The sequence below is a fragment of the Hipposideros armiger genome, unplaced genomic scaffold, assembly GCF_001890085.2.
Source record: "Hipposideros armiger isolate ML-2016 unplaced genomic scaffold, ASM189008v1 scaffold_310, whole genome shotgun sequence".
In the NCBI taxonomy this organism is placed as follows: Eukaryota; Metazoa; Chordata; class Mammalia; order Chiroptera; family Hipposideridae; genus Hipposideros; species Hipposideros armiger.
In genome coordinates, this window is record NW_017731660.1 from 1,791,794 (window position 1) to 1,806,815 (window position 15,022).

At 56.9% G+C, this 15,022-nt stretch overlaps 1 protein-coding gene across 17 annotated transcripts in view; it reads right to left on the reverse strand.

The window, feature by feature from the left end:
- The window catches only part of PSD4 (pleckstrin and Sec7 domain containing 4), a 34,506-nt gene that overhangs the window by 6,718 nt on the left and 12,766 nt on the right, over nucleotides 1-15,022 (reverse strand). For 4 of the 17 annotated variants that reach the window (XR_002125971.1, XR_002125970.1, XR_002125969.1 and 1 more), the window contains exons 2-17: nucleotides 12,321-13,722; nucleotides 11,256-11,372; nucleotides 10,917-10,998; nucleotides 10,075-10,420; nucleotides 7,894-8,070; nucleotides 7,466-7,546; nucleotides 7,221-7,333; nucleotides 7,025-7,083; nucleotides 6,853-6,942; nucleotides 6,295-6,338; nucleotides 5,854-6,014; nucleotides 4,725-4,795; nucleotides 4,494-4,642; nucleotides 3,920-4,064; nucleotides 3,618-3,761; nucleotides 2,063-2,404 (exon numbers count right to left, since the gene is read on the reverse strand). Coding sequence is in view for 13 of the 17 variants with exons in the window: in XM_019660021.1 (XP_019515566.1) it covers nucleotides 2,147-2,404; nucleotides 3,618-3,761; nucleotides 3,920-4,064; nucleotides 4,494-4,642; nucleotides 4,725-4,795; nucleotides 5,854-6,014; nucleotides 6,295-6,338; nucleotides 6,853-6,942; nucleotides 7,025-7,083; nucleotides 7,221-7,333; nucleotides 7,466-7,546; nucleotides 7,894-8,070; nucleotides 10,075-10,420; nucleotides 10,917-10,998; nucleotides 11,256-11,372; nucleotides 12,321-13,205 (2,922 nt within the window). In the remaining 4 variants the exon portion in view is untranslated. Of the gene's footprint in view, nucleotides 1-927; nucleotides 2,405-3,617; nucleotides 3,762-3,919; nucleotides 4,065-4,476; nucleotides 4,643-4,724; nucleotides 4,796-5,853; nucleotides 6,015-6,294; nucleotides 6,339-6,852; nucleotides 6,943-7,024; nucleotides 7,084-7,220; nucleotides 7,334-7,465; nucleotides 7,547-7,893; nucleotides 8,071-10,074; nucleotides 10,421-10,916; nucleotides 10,999-11,255; nucleotides 11,373-12,320; nucleotides 14,973-15,022 lie in introns of those variants that run through there. The other 13 variants (XM_019660023.1, XM_019660025.1, XM_019660019.1 and 10 more) reach the window with 9 other exon arrangements.

The window sequence follows — 15,022 nt, forward strand, 5'->3', positions numbered from 1 at the left end:
CAGGGGGCAGCAGGACATCTGGGCCTCAAAGCCAAAAAGATGCAAGCCCGCCCCCCAGTGGCCACCTGTAATAACTGCAGCCCAACAACTCAGTCTGCCCCCACCCTTCCCCAACCTCTGCAGGCCCAGCAGGGCGCCTGGCAGCCACCATCCCTGGCTCTGCCAGTCCTCACATGCCCAGGTGAAGAGAGGTGCCGGTCGTACATGAGCAAAGCAGCATTAAGTGTTACACATGCACGCATGCACACAAACCTCTGCCTTTACTCTGGAATTAGAAATAAGGCTACGTGGCCAGTGGGGGCGAATAACCCACCCAAGGCCACCAAGCTGTAAGCATCAGTCCTAGGCCAAGTCACGTCCACCTCAATAACAGTCGGATGCTGCCGGGCTGTTATGCGAACTGTACACACAGCTACTCAGGAGACCTTAGGAATGCACGTCCTGCCCCGGACCCAGACCACACATCTAAACCCCTCAGCACAGGTAGGAACATGTCTTCAGCTTTCCACCCCAGCAAAATGTGTGTGCCTGTGTGTCAACAGCTGGGAACCAGAGGGCAGGACTGTCACCTCTGGGACGTCAGGAACATGTTTGATTCATTTTTGAGTCCCCTAGTACTGGCCCATGAAAAGTAACCAATATTTGTGAAATGAATAAATGAAGGAGTAGGTGAATAAATTATTCTGAGGTCCCCTCCAGCTTTGACAGTCTGTAAATGTCACTCCTGCACACGAACACACAGTGGTCTACACACATGCATACAGACATGCATAATGACATACACATATATACATGCAGACACACATATACAGGCAGACACATGTATGCCCGCGGGGCAGAGGGAAGGCAGCCTGACACCTGCAGGTGGCCCCAGCTGCCTAGAGCTGCTTGATCCTCCCCTCCTCATACACTTGCGCACACCTCCTGTTTCACTGGCCTGTATTTATTACACACCCATTGGGTGCATGGCTCAGCCCCAGACCCTGGTCAGACACCTCTCATGCCCCCCTCAGACCAGCCCCTCTTGGAGGAATTCCAGGTCCCAGGGCTGGTTACAAGCAAGGACGGGAGGAGGGCTGGCAGGAAGGCTGGAGAGGCAGTGCGTCAGCCAGCAGGCGGCAGGTGGGCTGCAGAGAGGCTCCACTTGGCGGGCAGCCTGCAGGCACACTTGGGTGAACAGAAACAATGGTGGCTGCTCCTTAGCTCAGCCTCCTTTCCACAGGCACAGTCTCAGATCTAAGTGTCCTGAATGCCACCCCTCTCCACAGCAGACCCAGCTGGGAGCAGCCAGAGGGCAGCTCAAAGGCACTTCCTGCCTGGGTAGGGCAGGAGGGAAGGGGTCCAGAGGGGGCCTGGTGGCTCTGGGAAAAGGAGCTTTCAGGGATGGGGTGTGTGGGAGGGGTCTGGGCCTCCCCAGGGGTCTGAACCTCTGGCCGGCTCTGGGGACACAAAGGTCCCTTGTTCCAGGGCTTTCTGCAGAGCTCCAGGGCCCCCACCTTTCAGCTTGCGGCTCTGCTCTGTTGATTAGCAATTGGGCATGGGAGGCAGGGACTCTCGCATTTGCTGCTGGCGCTCAGGGACGATGGTAGTTCGGAAGAGGAGACAGAGGCCCAGGCCCCAGATCAGCTTCACTGATCCCTGCTTAGAAAGCTGTCCCCTCCATGGGCAGGGCCTGAGTGACGCTGCTCCCTCAGTCACAAGAGGCTGGCTGTGGTCTCCTAGGGCCTTGCCCAGAAGGTCACCTGATTCCCAGAGCAAGACCGTCCCCAGGGCCTCTGATGCCCAGGCTCTCTCGGAAGCCCAGGGCCCACCATGCTCTGAGTCTCAAACAAGTTCCCAGGCCTAGGAACTGGGACCTCTCTGGATTCTGGAGGGGTGGAGAGTGACATGGGCAAACTCTGTGAGTGCAACCAAATCCTTGACTTCCCTCCCATCTCAGGACTGTCCAGGGACTGGGACAGCTGAGGACCTGCCATGAGAGGGCGGGCAGGGGGCAGGCACAGCAGTATTTGGAAAGCTCAGAGCAGAAAGCTGCCCTTCAGCAGGGAGGAAGAAGCCTCACCTCCACCGTGGGCCCCTGATGGGCTCCCCACAGGGTTCATCCCAGGTGTGCCCCAGAGCAGAGCCAGTCTGTGCAGTGACTGCTTCACAGCTGATAGCGGTTCCTCTTGGGGATGATCTTCCGGTAGGTCCGACGCTCTGAGATGTTGCGCTTCACCTTGGCAGTGGTGGGGGCCTCGTCTTGTTGCAGAGATGGGCTGGAGTGGGACTTCTTCAGGCTGGGTTTGGGTTCCTGCATGCCTCTGGCTTCCCTCCCCTGCTGCTCCTCCCACAGTTCTAGGTCATCTGAGGGACAGTGCAGACGGGCCACCAGCAGCTGCACATACATCTCGTAGCGGGTTTTCTGCAACACAGGCACCCCCACCTTAGCACCACCTGGCTCCAGGTGAGGAGGCAACTGGAATTGAGAGTGACAGCTCATGTGCACAGGGAGCTATGGAGATAAGGACTTCTGCAGAAAGAAAGCTGGATCGACGGCTAGTGTCTGTGTTATGCCTGAGCAACCCAGAACACAGCGAAGTGTGCTACAGGCCTGCTGCTCTCTGGACGGGATTATAATAACACGATCAGCGCACACGGTGTAGTGCTGGAATTAACAGCCCCCACACCCAGCAGGCCTGAGATGTGCCCAGCACTGCACATAGGTGGCAACCATCTGCCCTCAACAGCATTTTGACAATTGGCATCTGGAGAGCGTGATGACAACTGCCCTCGTCTGCTCAACACTCCTAAGGCCTCTGTAACGAGTGCCCTCCAGATCTGGTTCCCAGTTTGCTCAGTGCTTTCCCTTCCGCCATCCCACTGGGTCATCATCTCAGCCTAGGAGGTCAAGTGGGGCACAGGACAACGACAGCCAGGAAGGGAGAGGGCAGCGCCAGGACTCAGTAGGCACAGCCAGCAGGCAACACGGATGCTCCCTTCTCTGCCTCTGGATCACCTATGACACCTCTGTTGTCACACTACCCCACACCTACCCCTCCTGCTCAGGTCCCAGAATGTGACCAACATTAGGCCAAAGCAGAATTTGGGTGGGGGAGGGAGGATAAAACATCCCAACATCAGTCATAGAGCTAATAACTGTCATTCCTTAGTCAATACTACAAATGATTGGAGTAGCATGTAAATTTATCAGGCTGGACCAGTTGCTTGATCTCTCCATGCCTCGGTTTCCTCATCTACAAAATGAGGATCATAGTTGTTAGATAATTTCATAGGGTAATCCAGGCAAGTAATACAAGCTGTACAAATACAGCCTGTTACTATTAGATAGGCATTAGGAGAAATAATTCAGCTAAGATAGTTTTTCCTCCAACTTAAGAAAAGCCAAATATACTACTCCTAGGAGGAAAAAAACTATAAAAGTAAAGCCCCTAAGAGTATTTCTGACAAGCGGCTGCTCTGTGTCCCTAGAACACGAGGACAGACACCCTGTGTGCACACATACCTGTGCAAACCACGCACTCAAGCACCTCACGTCCCAAGCGGCCCAAGAGCGCAGGTTACAGGGCTGGGGGCGGTCACAAGGAGACGGGGCGTGAGCCAGCAAAGCACCTCACCTCGTGCTCCAGGTACTCCTTCCGCAGGCGGTACTCCTCTAGCTCGCGGCTGCGGCCCCGCCGCTCTGGGAAGTTCCTCTGCAAATCCAGCAGGTCATCAGAGGCGGCGTCCAGGGAGTTCTCATGGGATCGATGCTGCTCCTCCTAGGAGCCGGGGAGGGGGGCGGGATGAGGTGTGGGAAGCTGTCCTGACCCCTCCTTAGGCCAAGTGCGCAGGCACACGCTCCTGTCTGCACTCCTGTTCTAGGTCCTTTTACACCCCGCTGCCTATACCTGTAAACCTCCTCCCCACAAGGCCGTACCAGGGAGCTCCGGGTCGGGCCCGCGGGCAGGATAGGCCGCACAAATCTGCGCTGGGAGCCTACGGCGGCGGGGAAGGGAGGCGCTGAGTGCGTGGCAGCGGCCAGGTTGATGCGTGCGATCCAGGAAGTCATCTCCTTGGCAGTGCTGTGGATGCAGAGGCCATTGGGTCCCCAAGCCCTGGAGTCAACGCTGTCACTGGTCCCCACTTCCCACCTCCCATGTTCTCACAGTAGCTCAGAACCCAGAACTCTGCAGCTGGCAGAGAGGTTGACCTGTGCTGGTGGTCTTGTTCATCCACCAGAGAGGAAAATCTGGGAAGGCAACAGATTTTACATCAAATGTCAAGGAATGACAACTGTTAGTGACCTCCTGGAATGGGAGACTGATGTGGACTTGCAAGGAGACAGACACACACTGGCAGAGTGGGCCGCAGTACCCCTTCTCGCTGCCCATCTGAGAGGTTTGCTGGTCAACAGGCAGCTCCACCAGGGCTAGGCCAGAAGCCACCAGAAGTGAGCAGGGCTCAGGTACAGGAAGCTGGGGCCCTTGTGCTTGCCTTCCACCCCAACTCACGGTGCCTGGAAGAGGTAGAGACGCCAGTCGGCAGTCCGCAGCTGGAAGACATGCGGCTTCTTGGTGTAGTAGGTGGCTGGTGTGGCCAGTGAGTGGTGTACCCCCACAGGTTCGTCCACCATCTGCCCCTCAGGGCCCTGGTCCTCTCCCTGCCACAGGGCACAGCGACTCAGAAAAGAGCTGTTCATCAGTTACCCACCCTGCCCATCAGGGTGTGGACCCCCTTCCTACCTTCAGGAAGTAGAGGACCATTCCTCGAAGCAAGGTGTGGAACATCTTCCAGCCGCGCTTGCCCCATGGCGCTGCTCCAGGAGAGCACACAGGTGGATGAGGGCACCCCACCCAGACACCCCCAGGGCCCCCTCCCTGCCCCTCACACCACCTCCAGCCCCCCATGCCCCAGGTGCACATAAACACACAGAAGCAAAAGCCGACAAGCACAGCACTTCTCAGACATTGTTCTGGTCCCTGTAAGATGACCTCCACTTCGTAAACCTGTCCAGAGAGCCACAGGGCTCAGGCCCTTAGGCGGGAGAAAGCAGTCCCCCTGCGATCAGCCTTGGCCTCACTCAGGCCCGTGGAACGCTCGCTCCCTGGCTAGTATCCACCTGTCCCACCTGGGACTCCATGGCTGCCTTGCTCTAGAGCAGCGGTTCTCAACCTGTGGGTCGCGACCCCTTTGGGGGTTGAATGACCCTTTCACAGGGGTCGCCTAAGACCATCAGAAAACAAAAAGATATTTACATTACGATTCATAACAGTAGCAAAATTACAGTTATAGAGTAGCAACAAAAATAATTTTATGGTTGGGGGTCACCACAACATGAGGAACTATACTAAGGGGTCGCGGCATTAGCAAGGTTGAGAACCGCTGCTCTAGAGCCTCCAGCCTTTTGCAGTGAAGCTCAGTGCATCTCCCACCATTCTCTTTCACACATCCCATGTCTGCAGCAAACTGCCTGCTCCTCTCTGTGGGGGATGCCCTCTGCCCAACTTCCACACCCAGACCCTTTAAGGTCCAGCCCTGATCCAATTGTTTCCCAGATGCTGCAACCATCCTGCCCCCACATCCCATTCCAAACAAAACCCCAAACCTCACCCTGTTCCACACCCCATACTTGACCCAGCTCTCAGACACCACTCAGACCACACGTCACCACAGGGGCTCTGGGGACAGGAACACTAGGCCCCTCTTGTGTCTGCACCCCTCCCACCCCAGGGTGCCTTACACAGCACACAGTCACCACGGAGGAAGGAGCATGGGGGACCTGTCCTCAGCTACGCACACAGCAGGCGTCCCTGAGCAGTGCTGCCTCACACAAACCCCACGCAGAGGCCCCACACAGCAGCAGACACCCACTCTTCTTGCCATCCGCGTCATGATGCATCTTTCGAGCCAAGATGCCCTGCTTGTACGTGGGCACAGTGGGGTCGTGGGCCAGCTGGAGGAAGGGGTTGCTCATCGTGCCAGCTGGGGGACTCGGCCGGACCTTCTCGGGTCTGGCTGCGTCTTCTTCATCCCTGGACATACAGAATCTGGTTGGGGTACTGGCTGTGCAGAAGCCATCAGGAGGTGCCCACTGCCTCAACACCCCCACCCTCTGTCTTGCTGGGGAGCCACACCCCAGGACACCCAGAAGGAGCCCTTTGAAGCCAACCCATTAGTTCCTGTCATCCCCCCAACCCCCCGTCTCTGGCACCCCCAGGTGTTACCTGGGCTGTACCCCCTCTGAGACTGGCCCTGCCCCACTCTGAGGGGCACTGCCCAGGCCCCGGTGGGCTGGGAAGGGCTCTCACTTACACTGCCCACTCCAGCTTCTCACTTCGGATAGACCAGTACAGGCCCTGGAACAGAAGCACATAGGTGGGCCGAGGAGCCTGACGCTGCGGGCCCAAATCCATCTGGTGGAGGGGTGTGGCATCTGCAGCTTGCTTCTCCCAGCCCATCCATTTTCCTCCCTTGAGCAGGAAGGAACCCCTCGGTGCTCCCCGCACATGTGACAACTTATGGAGCATTTGCCAAGCTCTGGGCACTGTGTAGGGAGCTGGAGACACAAGGTGAACACAGCAGTTCTAGTCCCTGCCTGAGCTAAGTGAGGCTTGAACTAGCTCTCTGGAAGGGAAATGAATCAGCCACATGCTATCCTGCTCGGAGGAAGCTGACGAAGCGGGAAGGGCTGGAAGCTCAACGGCCGTTCAGGCCCAGCCCAGAGGTCTGGTTCAGTAGGTCCAGGTTGGGCTTTGGGAACAGAACATACAAACGTTAACAGATCCCAGCCGAAGCTTCAGTTCCTCCACTGAACAGGCCCTGTCCTCTTAAGCACATTTGGGCAGAGCCAGACCCGAGTGGAAGTCGCACCTTCAGCAGCTCCTTGGGGAAGTTTCCACCATCCTGCAGCCCATTCAGGTTGCTGATGAATTCCTGGCAGCTCATGCTCTTCCCGATGTTCTGTGGCCATGGAGACAAGAAGAACAGTTAGTACCCCCCAGCCAGCCACTCTGGGACCCACCCGGCCTCCCCATCCGCTCACCTGTCCATGTAGGTCAGTGTTCAGGAGCATGATGGCACAAGTCAAGGTGTGGACCGAGTCTGCCACAAGTGGAGACAAAGCGCTGCAACTGGGCCCCATGTTTCCTCTGCCCTCACTGGGTGGGGTGACCCCCAAATGCTCAGGTTCTCACAATCCCCCAAACAAACCACAGTACCCGGGAGCCCTGCCCTCCTACCTACTGAGGAGAAAAGCCCAGGGTTGCAGTGGTGGAAGCGTCTGGAGAACTGGTACAGGACTCGCTCTCGCTCCTGAGTCTCCCCACTGAGCACCAGGGCCTGGAGGAAGCCCCTGCACGGAAGCCAGAGTCAGACCCCCAGGGGCTGCCAGCCTGCTCACCTACAGCCCACCCCAGAGAGGGCGGAGCACTACTAGAGGTTGTGGCCCCGGCCCACAGCCCACTCCCAGAGACCAGAGCATTACCGGAGGGCGTGGTCCAGGCTCTGGCCTCCAAACTGGAAGAAGGACAGGTACTCTTGAGCCACAGTCCTGCTGAGGTCATCACTGCGGAGGGAAGTGGGGTGGGGGTTAGACTGGGGCCACAAGCACAGAGGGGCCCCAAAGTCTGCACACATCCCAAGGCCTGACAGATGGGTCCAGGGGGCTGAGAGGGCAAGGGTCAACTAGGGTCTGTCTGCTGGGTGGGAGGGACACGTTGGATCAGGGCAGGGAGGCAAAGTGGCCAGTCCAGTGGCTCTAAGTTGGGTCAAGGGCATGAGAAGGGGTAACATCAGGACAGGCACGATGGAGTAAGAGGTCAGCTGGAGGGACACAGGGACAGGGAGGTGTGACCAGTGGACGGAGCCTGTCCTGCCTCACCCTCGACCTTGCTCAGGCTCAGAACCCCTTACTTCTTCCGCAGGTGGGCAGCCACTTCGGACTTCTGGAAGCCCTCTAGGCGATATAGGCGAGAGGCCAGGTCCCAGGCCAGCTTGTCGGTCCCAATGCCATTAGCCAGCTTGTCTCCAGCCTGTGGCCTCTGGCCTTCCTCTGGGGGCTGCACTTGGGGCATGGGGCTCTCAGGAAGCCTGGGAAAGTCCATCAGTGTCATCAGACTCCCACTTAGATGGACACGAAAGGGCTCTGGGTCAAGTCGTGGAGAGACCCTCAGAGTGCCTGCCTGTCCGCCCCTGCCCTCCAGCTCCAGTTCCAGCTCCAGCTCCCATTGCTAGATCTGGAGCCGATAAAGGCATGTGAAGGAGGTGAGAATGGGAAGTTAGACCAGCTTTAGGAATGGCGACGGCTGCGGGGTCAGGTGGCTTCCAGCCTTTCCCTTCCTATACTGTGGTAAAGGGCCTTATTGCGGGAGATGAGTGAACCGGCAAGCCCCAAAGACGCAGAACATCAGAAGTCCCCATGTCCTGTCTCTACTTGACCCTTCAGTTTGCCCTGCGACATTGCAACCAGGCATGGGGAGCCCTTGTCATCGGGATGGTCATTGTCCACACTGCCATAGTTAGCAATTATGCACAGAAGCAGAAATCATAGTATGAAAATGCTCACTGACAGACTGCCCTCTCCACTTAACACATCTATCTCTGGCCCGACAGGGCCAGTGTCCTTGCTGGTAACTTCTCACTGCGTCCTGAGACTCAGACACACCCAGCAAGGCAGGGCAAACATAATCAAAACCAACTGAACAGTAAAATTATAAATCTTGTAAAACAATTCCCCATGATTTCATGAAGTCCATGAAAGTGATGCTGTGAGACCAGGAATCACACGGAAAGCCGGTGACGGGGAGGAGCTGGGGGCATTCATCCAGTGAGCAACAGAGAGCAGGAAATAAAGATGACACACTCATCCCCTCTAGAGAGAACTGTCTGGATAATCAGCTGATGAAGCCCTGAAATACTTTTACAAAAAAATGATCTCATCAGTTAATGTTGTTGCTAAAATATCTAGATGGAGAGGCACTTTGGGGGAGAAAGCACTATGCCAAAATAAATAGTCATGCGATTGTACACTTCAAATGAGTGGACTGTAGTGTGTAAATTCATCTCAGTAAAGCTGCTATTAAAATAAAATCAGAAAGACCTTTATGAGCTCACTGTGAAAGTCAAGTGTGAATGAAAGGCCTCTCATTGGGCAAGCTTGTGCGAGGAAAATTAAACCTCCTATATTGTATTAAATATAAGATTAAATAAACTAATTTATAGAATATTTAGTATGTCATTTACTCTAAAAGTGTGGTTCTCATTTTAGGGGGGTTACTTATTTCATTGCGAGCTGAATTAACTTTAATTTTGGTACAATGACACTCTGGGTCTAGATAGCGAGAGACCCCTCTGATGACCCTGCCTCTGAACAACTGTCTCCAGATGCATGAGAAGGACGGCTCTTTGATCCTGACACTGACAGGTTCTGTGCCACCACCCAGAGACACAGAGATGGGAGTGGGGTTGACCCTGCAGTCACTGCAGTATCGGGTGACCCCTGTCAGCCAGCCTAAGAACAAAGCCCCTCCCCATGTAGAGACCCCAGGGGCTGACATTTTTACACACCATCTGGGTGGCAGACCTCGGCTGCTTTCCCACTTGGCCTGTTCCCACCTGTGCCAGTTGCTCCGGGCCCCAGACCCCTTCCCTTGGTCCCAGTCAAACCCCCTTGGCGCTCCAGCTTCCCAAGATCTGAGCCAGCTGCCTGGGCCTAGGCTCTGGCATTAGTTTCTCTCAGACGCCACCTTAGACACAAAGCATATGTGATTCCACATCACGAGCTCTGAACTCCCATGCCCCACACCTACCGGGCACAATTGCCATCTCTCTGGGCACTGCCCCTCTGCTGTCCAGCCTTGCACAGGTCTCACGGGGCCCTGCCTCGGCGCATGTGTGTGACTGTCTGTTCTTTGGTTTCTGGTGCTTTCAAACCCTCCTGTTTCCCTCAAAACCCTGCTGAGGGCCAGGCAGATAGCCCTGGCTTAACTGACATAGGTGTGTTCAGTCCCAGTGTGCACTTGTCATGCTCCCAGACCAGGGCACTCCCAGACACACCCATAAGCATCAGCCAGAGCCGGCCAGTCCCACACTCACCCTTCTGTGGAGGTCCGGTGCACATCAGGCTGCCTGGCCCCCTCACTCTTCACGTCCTCCCCAGGCTCTGGAGCTGCTCTCTCCAGGGAACTAGGCTCTGCCCCACCTGTTTCCAGGAATGACAGGCAGGGAGCATCTGGTGTCCACCTGGGCAGAATGCCGCCGGCCTGCTGGCCCCAGGGCCGCGGGCTGCCTTCCGGGGAAGACTTGGGGCTGGGCCTGTAGCTGAGGCCTCTGCTCTCAGACTCAGGGCTGCTAGGCTCTGAAGAAGGGGCTGGGCCTCCCCAGGGGTCAGGGGCTGAGGTGCAAGGAGCAGGCTCCTGGGGACACTCAGCATGTCTGTCACCTGAGAAAGAGCACGGAGTAAGACTGGCAAGGTGAACAGCAGGTTAAAGGCCGAGGGGCCTGGAGAGCCAGAAGAGTCATCTGCCCCTTGCCCACCAAGCCGTCTCCATGGGGCTTCTCCCTGTGCTGGGTGGCAAGTCCTGTCCATCCTTTGGGCAGTGACTTCCCACATGCAGAGACAGACTGCATAGGGCGCCCAGGACTCCAGCCCTGAGACAATCAGGGCTCAGGACTTACTAAGCCACTAAGACCCAGGCATCGAAGATGCTGGGTGTCTTGCATATTTCTTCATTTACTCTGCAAAGTGAGTATTTGAAACCCACAGTCCTGATGATGTCACACAGGCAGAAATAGAATTTAACCCCAAGTCTGTCTGGCTCCAACACAGTACAGTGGGACCCCTAATGACACCCATGGATCCAAGAATGACCTTTGTCCCACTCCAGATGCAAAGCCTCCCACCACCCAATTTCCCAGACCCCCATAGTAGGTCTCACCTCTGTCCTGGGAGATGAGAGGCACCTGGGGCCAGGAAGGACCCTGTCCTGTATGCCAGTCCTCAGCACTGGGCAGGGCCTGCTGAGAGAAGCACAGGGTGTCCGTGAAGCCTGGAGTCCCTGAGAGGTGAGGGGGTCTAGGCAGGGAGAGTGGAGCACAACTGTGAACACAGAGCCCACCCTGCTGTCCTCCCATCCGGCCTGGGCCCTGAGTTCAGAGAAGGGTCCTGGACCAGAGAAAGCCCACATTCTAGGATGCTGATGCCAGACCCTGGAAATCATAGGTTCACGTTTCTTCTGTATAGATATAGGTGAGGCGCAGAGGGGGAGGTGACTTGCCCAAGGTTGCACATGATGGGTGGCAGGGCCAGGGTCAGATCCAACAGGTCCCTTTTCCCAGGTCGATGCTTTGTCCACATGGGATGCTGCAGGGTCAAGACCATCTGCCAGAGTAGTCTCAGAGAAAGGGAGGAGGGGTGTAACCTGGGGGACTGTGCCACACCGAGGCCTCCTGGGCCCCAGCCCATGTCCACTGACTACCCATTTTCTCTGTCATCCTCCTTCCTCACCAGTCCCCCCAGGTAGCCCTGCCTCCTACAGTACCAACCAAGAAGGGGCTGTGCTACGGCAGAGGGAGTGGGGCACAGCGACAGCCTTATGCACTGGCCAGAAGGTCCCACTCACACTGGGACCCCAGCCACTCAGAAGCCCCTCTGGGGTAACAGGTCTGCATTGCTCTCTGGGACTGGGGAGACCAGACAGTCCCAGCCCTGCTCAACCATCTGGAGTTCCCTTATCTCTTCACAGAGGTCTCCCTGGGAAAATCGTGCTCCCTACTGTCTGCCACACTTGTCCCCATAACTAGTCCTAGCTGATATCAAGGACCTCTGCCATTGTTATATGGGCCTGATCTACTGACACCAGGAGGGGAGAGGGAATGAAAGATGGTTAGCTAAAAGTAGCAAAATGCTGAAATCGCTAAGAAAAAACAGAGTGGGACTGCCAGGCATCTCCCGTCAGGGGCGGAGGTTGCCCTTGGCAGCTGACCCTGCAGCTACAGTTGGGAGGTGAGAGGGGTGGCCGGGAACAGAGAAAGGCTGGGAACAGGCTATAAGTGGAGGACCTGCCAGTTCCAAGTGTCCATACACTGCCCTCAAAGCTGGTGATACAGGGACACTGTGGACATAAGGGCCATCGTGTTCAGTTGACATGATGGCATCCATAGAATTTCTGACAGGTCTGAAGGCCACACTGGTCTGGCTTTCCAGCTCTATTACTCCAGGGTTCCCAAAAGCTTTGGCATCTGAAGAGTGTTCTGGCCCCGGTGACCTCTGAGTGCAGGGCAAGGCCCGGCCTTCCGTTTCCCCACACACAGCCCTGGGTTGGTTCCCAGGCCCGGCTTACCTCACTGTTCCTCCGGCCAGGAGGTGCTGTGGGAGCCTGGTCAGTGGTGTCTACCATGTCCCAGGAGTGTGATTTGTAGGTGGGCACAGGGAATGGAGGTGTGGTGTGCCCACTGGAGTCAGCCATGCTGTCCCCACCATCCGGGTCTTCGCCCAGCCACCATGGCGCCCCACTTCCCGGGACCAGGACAGGAGGCTCCAGGGTGTGTGGGCTGTCAGGTCTCATGGCCATGCAGGTGTCTGGAGGCCCCCAGGAGAAGCGGGCCCCAAGAGCAGAGTCTGAGCAGGGGCTCTCCAGGAAGAGGGGGTTGTCAAAGAACACACTCTCCTCCTCTGCATCCCACTCCAGGGAGGAGCCTACCGTCCCCTCGCCTGGCCACACTAGGTCCTGATCCTCACCCTCAGGCCCGCTGCTGTCCTCCCCTGAGGCCTCCTCCACAGGTGGGCCAGGACACAGGTCCAAGTCCTGAGGGCTTGTGGGGCTGCAGGAAAAGGGGCACAGGTCCGCAGGGGCCACGGGGAGGCAGGACCTCAGCCCTGCCCTGAGCCCCTCGGTCTTTTCCAGCTCTTCCTCCAGGTCCAGGACACACATCTGGGCCTGCAGGATGCCCGCCCAGAATACCACCTGTGTGGACGTGCCCTGGCTCTGCCTCGGGTCCCCCTGGGACGGGCCGGCCACCAGGCCCATGGGCTCTGCACTGGAGCCCCTGGGAGGGGTGCCTGGCCTCGTGGGATCAGGGGGGGCAGACGCCCAGGTGTGTTCCCAAGAAGGTTCAGGCATCCCCCTTGGGTGCACTCCCAGAGAGGGCTGCAGGTCATCTCTTAAACAGATGTTAAGAAGTCCCATAGGTTTGGGGTGTTCAGACAGTCTGTCGTCACCCATCATCCACAGAGTATAGGATGTGGGGGCCCAGGAGCATCCGCCTTCAGAATCCCATGGTGTGGGTCAGGGGGTGTGCTGGCCAGAGGGCAACCGGAATCCACTGTGCCCTGGAAGTGCCCAAAGCAAATGCAGGTCAGCAAAGGGATGCCATCCCTGGGAGCTCACGTCCAGTGTGTCAGACGAGTTTGGGAGTCCCTGCCACATCCATGGCCCCTGCTGGGGAACACTGTCCTCTACAGCCCTGCAGAGGGGAGGGAGGGTGCACCATGTGTACCCTCTGACCCCACCATCTCAGCTGCCTGCTTGCCTGTGGGCTGAAGGTGGCCCAAGTGGCTTACTGAGAATGATGGACTGGCTGAATCGGACCTCCTCTTGGGGATCTGGATTGGAGGGATGGAGGCAGTTGGCAGCCTCAAAACAGCATAAAATCAGTGGCAAGCCAAAAATGACACGCAGGTGGCAGTCAGACAGACACAGGCTGGAGTGAAGAAGTGCAGTCTTCCGCAGGAAGAGCAGGCACCTGGGAAAGAAGGCCGTAGCCTGCCTACGTCCACTGCCAGAGGCACCTGTCTTTGGGGCCTGCATCCTTCCCTAGGCCAGCAGGCTAGTCCTCGTTTACAGCTGGCAGTGTGGCCCAGGGGAAGCAGGTCAAGGTGCCCACTAAGCTCTAAGCTGGGCCTGGGCCCCTGGAGAGTGGATGCTTGCCCACTGGGTGACCAAGTGGGAGCAGGTGGCATGTCCCCACTTCAGCCTCCTCAAGCAACTAGCCCACAAGGCACTGAAATACTGGGGAGACAGCTCCACTTAGGAGATGAGGGCACAGGAGAGAAGCACCCTATTTATGTGGACCTGAACACGTGTCCCCTGGGCCCACCTGTCCCTTCCCAGGCCCTTTCTTGGTGGGTCCTCGTTCCTCCACACCCCACACCCTGCATCTGAACGTGTCTCTGTGGGTCCCAGTGCATTCTGTCTGGACGAAACAACATCACCCCCCTCCCGTGACAGGAAAGGTTCAGATGCCAGTAAGGGAGTGGGGGTGGTGGGCAGGGCATCCTGCAAGTTTCTAAGGAGTACCACGTGTCCACCTTTGCAAACATGTCCTCCTAAGCAAGTATATGTGCACAGGTCCATGCTACTTCTACACCAGACGCGGATTAGGTCCTCCCATGAAACCAGGGTCCCTCTAAGGAGTAGAGGGGGAATGTGGACAAGCTGCAGCAGCTTTCTGGAGACCAGAGAAGAGGGCACTCGGTGCCTGGGGAAGACGGCTCTTCTGGCATTACTCTTCCCACTGTTAACCCTCCCCAGAGGTCACAAACTCCCTGTAAGCAGTCCCTCAGATCCACCTGTCCCCCCCCAGGACTCACCCCATAGCGCTCAGAGGTATTTGTGACAATGAGGGAGGAAGGATGGTGAGGAGGAGCCCAGGAGCCTCAACAACCTCCCTGGAGGCCTGGGGAGCCTGACCTTGAAGAGTCAGCAGCATCATGACCTTATGACCTGAGGGCCAGGCTGCCCTTGAGTCAACCATATTCCTCCCAGGAAGCCTAGCACCCTGAGGGCAGAGCTATTCCTAGGTGCTCCTGCCAGGCCAGCAGCCAAAAACGCTCATGTGGGTTCCCATTCTCAGGAGTAGCTGGGCACAAAGGAGACTGGATAACCCACTCAATGTCCTCATCTGAGCCCTCCACGTGTAGAAGGCACCCTGCAATTGGGGGTTTAAGAAATCTCTCTTTCTTTCTCTCTCTCTTTCTTTCTCTTTCTCTTTCTCTTTTTCTCTCCCTCCCTCCCTCCCTCCTCCTCCTCCTCCTCTCTCTCTC